Source organism: Austrofundulus limnaeus, unplaced genomic scaffold (genome assembly GCF_001266775.1).
Source record: "Austrofundulus limnaeus strain Quisiro unplaced genomic scaffold, Austrofundulus_limnaeus-1.0 Scaffold34, whole genome shotgun sequence".
NCBI classification, from domain to species: domain Eukaryota; kingdom Metazoa; phylum Chordata; class Actinopteri; order Cyprinodontiformes; family Rivulidae; genus Austrofundulus; species Austrofundulus limnaeus.
In genome coordinates, this window is record NW_013952436.1 from 407,138 (window position 1) to 408,533 (window position 1,396).

The 1,396-nt window shown below is 43.1% G+C and overlaps 1 protein-coding gene across 1 annotated transcript in view; it reads left to right on the forward strand.

Annotated features, from left to right (window-relative positions):
* Nucleotides 1–1,396, forward strand: part of nsdhl (NAD(P) dependent 3-beta-hydroxysteroid dehydrogenase NSDHL) — an 8,384-nt gene that overhangs the window by 3,721 nt on the left and 3,267 nt on the right. Inside the window, exons 3-5 of the mRNA XM_014006059.1 lie at nucleotides 310–456; nucleotides 544–672; nucleotides 856–998. Of these exons, the coding sequence (XP_013861513.1) occupies nucleotides 310–456; nucleotides 544–672; nucleotides 856–998 (419 nt within the window). The remainder of the gene's footprint in view (nucleotides 1–309; nucleotides 457–543; nucleotides 673–855; nucleotides 999–1,396) is intronic.

Genomic DNA, 1,396 nt, shown 5'->3' on the forward strand with positions numbered 1-1,396 from the left:
GCTTTAGTATTAGCCCCGATGCTATCACCATATATATATGTATTAGCTCGGTGCTACACATTGTCCTCTCTTCACTGTGGTCCTCCATCCACATGACAGAGAGGRGAACATAAAAATGACTCAGCCTGCAACTGAAAATATGGATGGAGGACCTCAGTTTAGCGCTGAGCTAATACATATAAGGCAATATAACGTCAGCTTTAGCGCAAAGTTTCATGTTTTTTTATAACGTATAAGATAGGCGATAAAGAAGTAATGATAATAATGTAAATGTCGGAGGCTGTGAGGTATCTGTTCTGTTTCCTGCAGGCTCTGCTGTCGGCTCTGAAGGACGTATCTCTGGTTTTCCACTGCGCCTCTCCAGCCCCAGGGAGCGACGATCGTGCTCTGTTTGAGAGGGTCAACATTCAGGGCACAAAGACGGTCATCGAGGCCTGCATCCAGGCTGGAGTACAGGTAATGTGTGGAACTATTTTATTTCCCTTAAGTATTCCTTGCAGAGTGAGGAGTTTTTAAAGTGTCTTAAACGTTTGGTGTTGCCAGAAACTGGTCTTGACGAGCAGTGCCAGCGTGGTGTTTGAAGGGACGGACATTAAAAATGGAAGAGAGGATCTGCCGTACGCCAAGAAGCCCATCGACTACTACACACAGACCAAAATCAAACAGGAGAAGGTGAGAGTTTCCGGTGCCTCTTCATTTTGAAAAGCTAGTGTAGTTTCCAGAGTTTGCAAGTCTCATTTATGCAGCTATTTTGGTAAGATCAGGATGTCCATCATATGTCCTAGACTCAGATTGTAGAGAACAAACGGTTAACAGCACCTCACTCTTCTAAACCTTCTGAATTTTGTGTTTTAGTTGGTCCTGGAGGCGTGTGACAAGCAGAAAGGTTTCCTCACAGTCGCCATTCGACCTCATGGCATCTTTGGTCCTCGGGATCCACAGCTGGTTCCCATYATGGTGGATGCCGCTCGCAGGGGGAAGATGAAGTTCATCATTGGGTCAGTAAAGGACTACTTTTCAAAGCGTTGGTGTGTCTAAACAAACACCGAAATCACTTGAAAATGAATCTTTATTTGRCTAAATGGTCTTCATGCTTCGATTCCATTTTAATCAGCGTATATTAAAGGGACAGTCAGTGGATTTAACACACGTGCTGTGAGATGCATTAGGAAGGGTTGTCAACATTTRGCAGCCTGTTTTACATCACTGAAGTGTGGGTTTAAACAAACAAAATGCTACAAATGTTTAACAGGACACATGCAAAATACACTTTTTCAGCTGTTAAATGCATTTTGTTGTGTACTTGGAGTCTTTAGGAGTACACTCATTGGGCCTCATGCAAGAACATGTTCGTATTCTTATCCTAAATTTCTCTTACTTTTGTTCGTACAAAGGG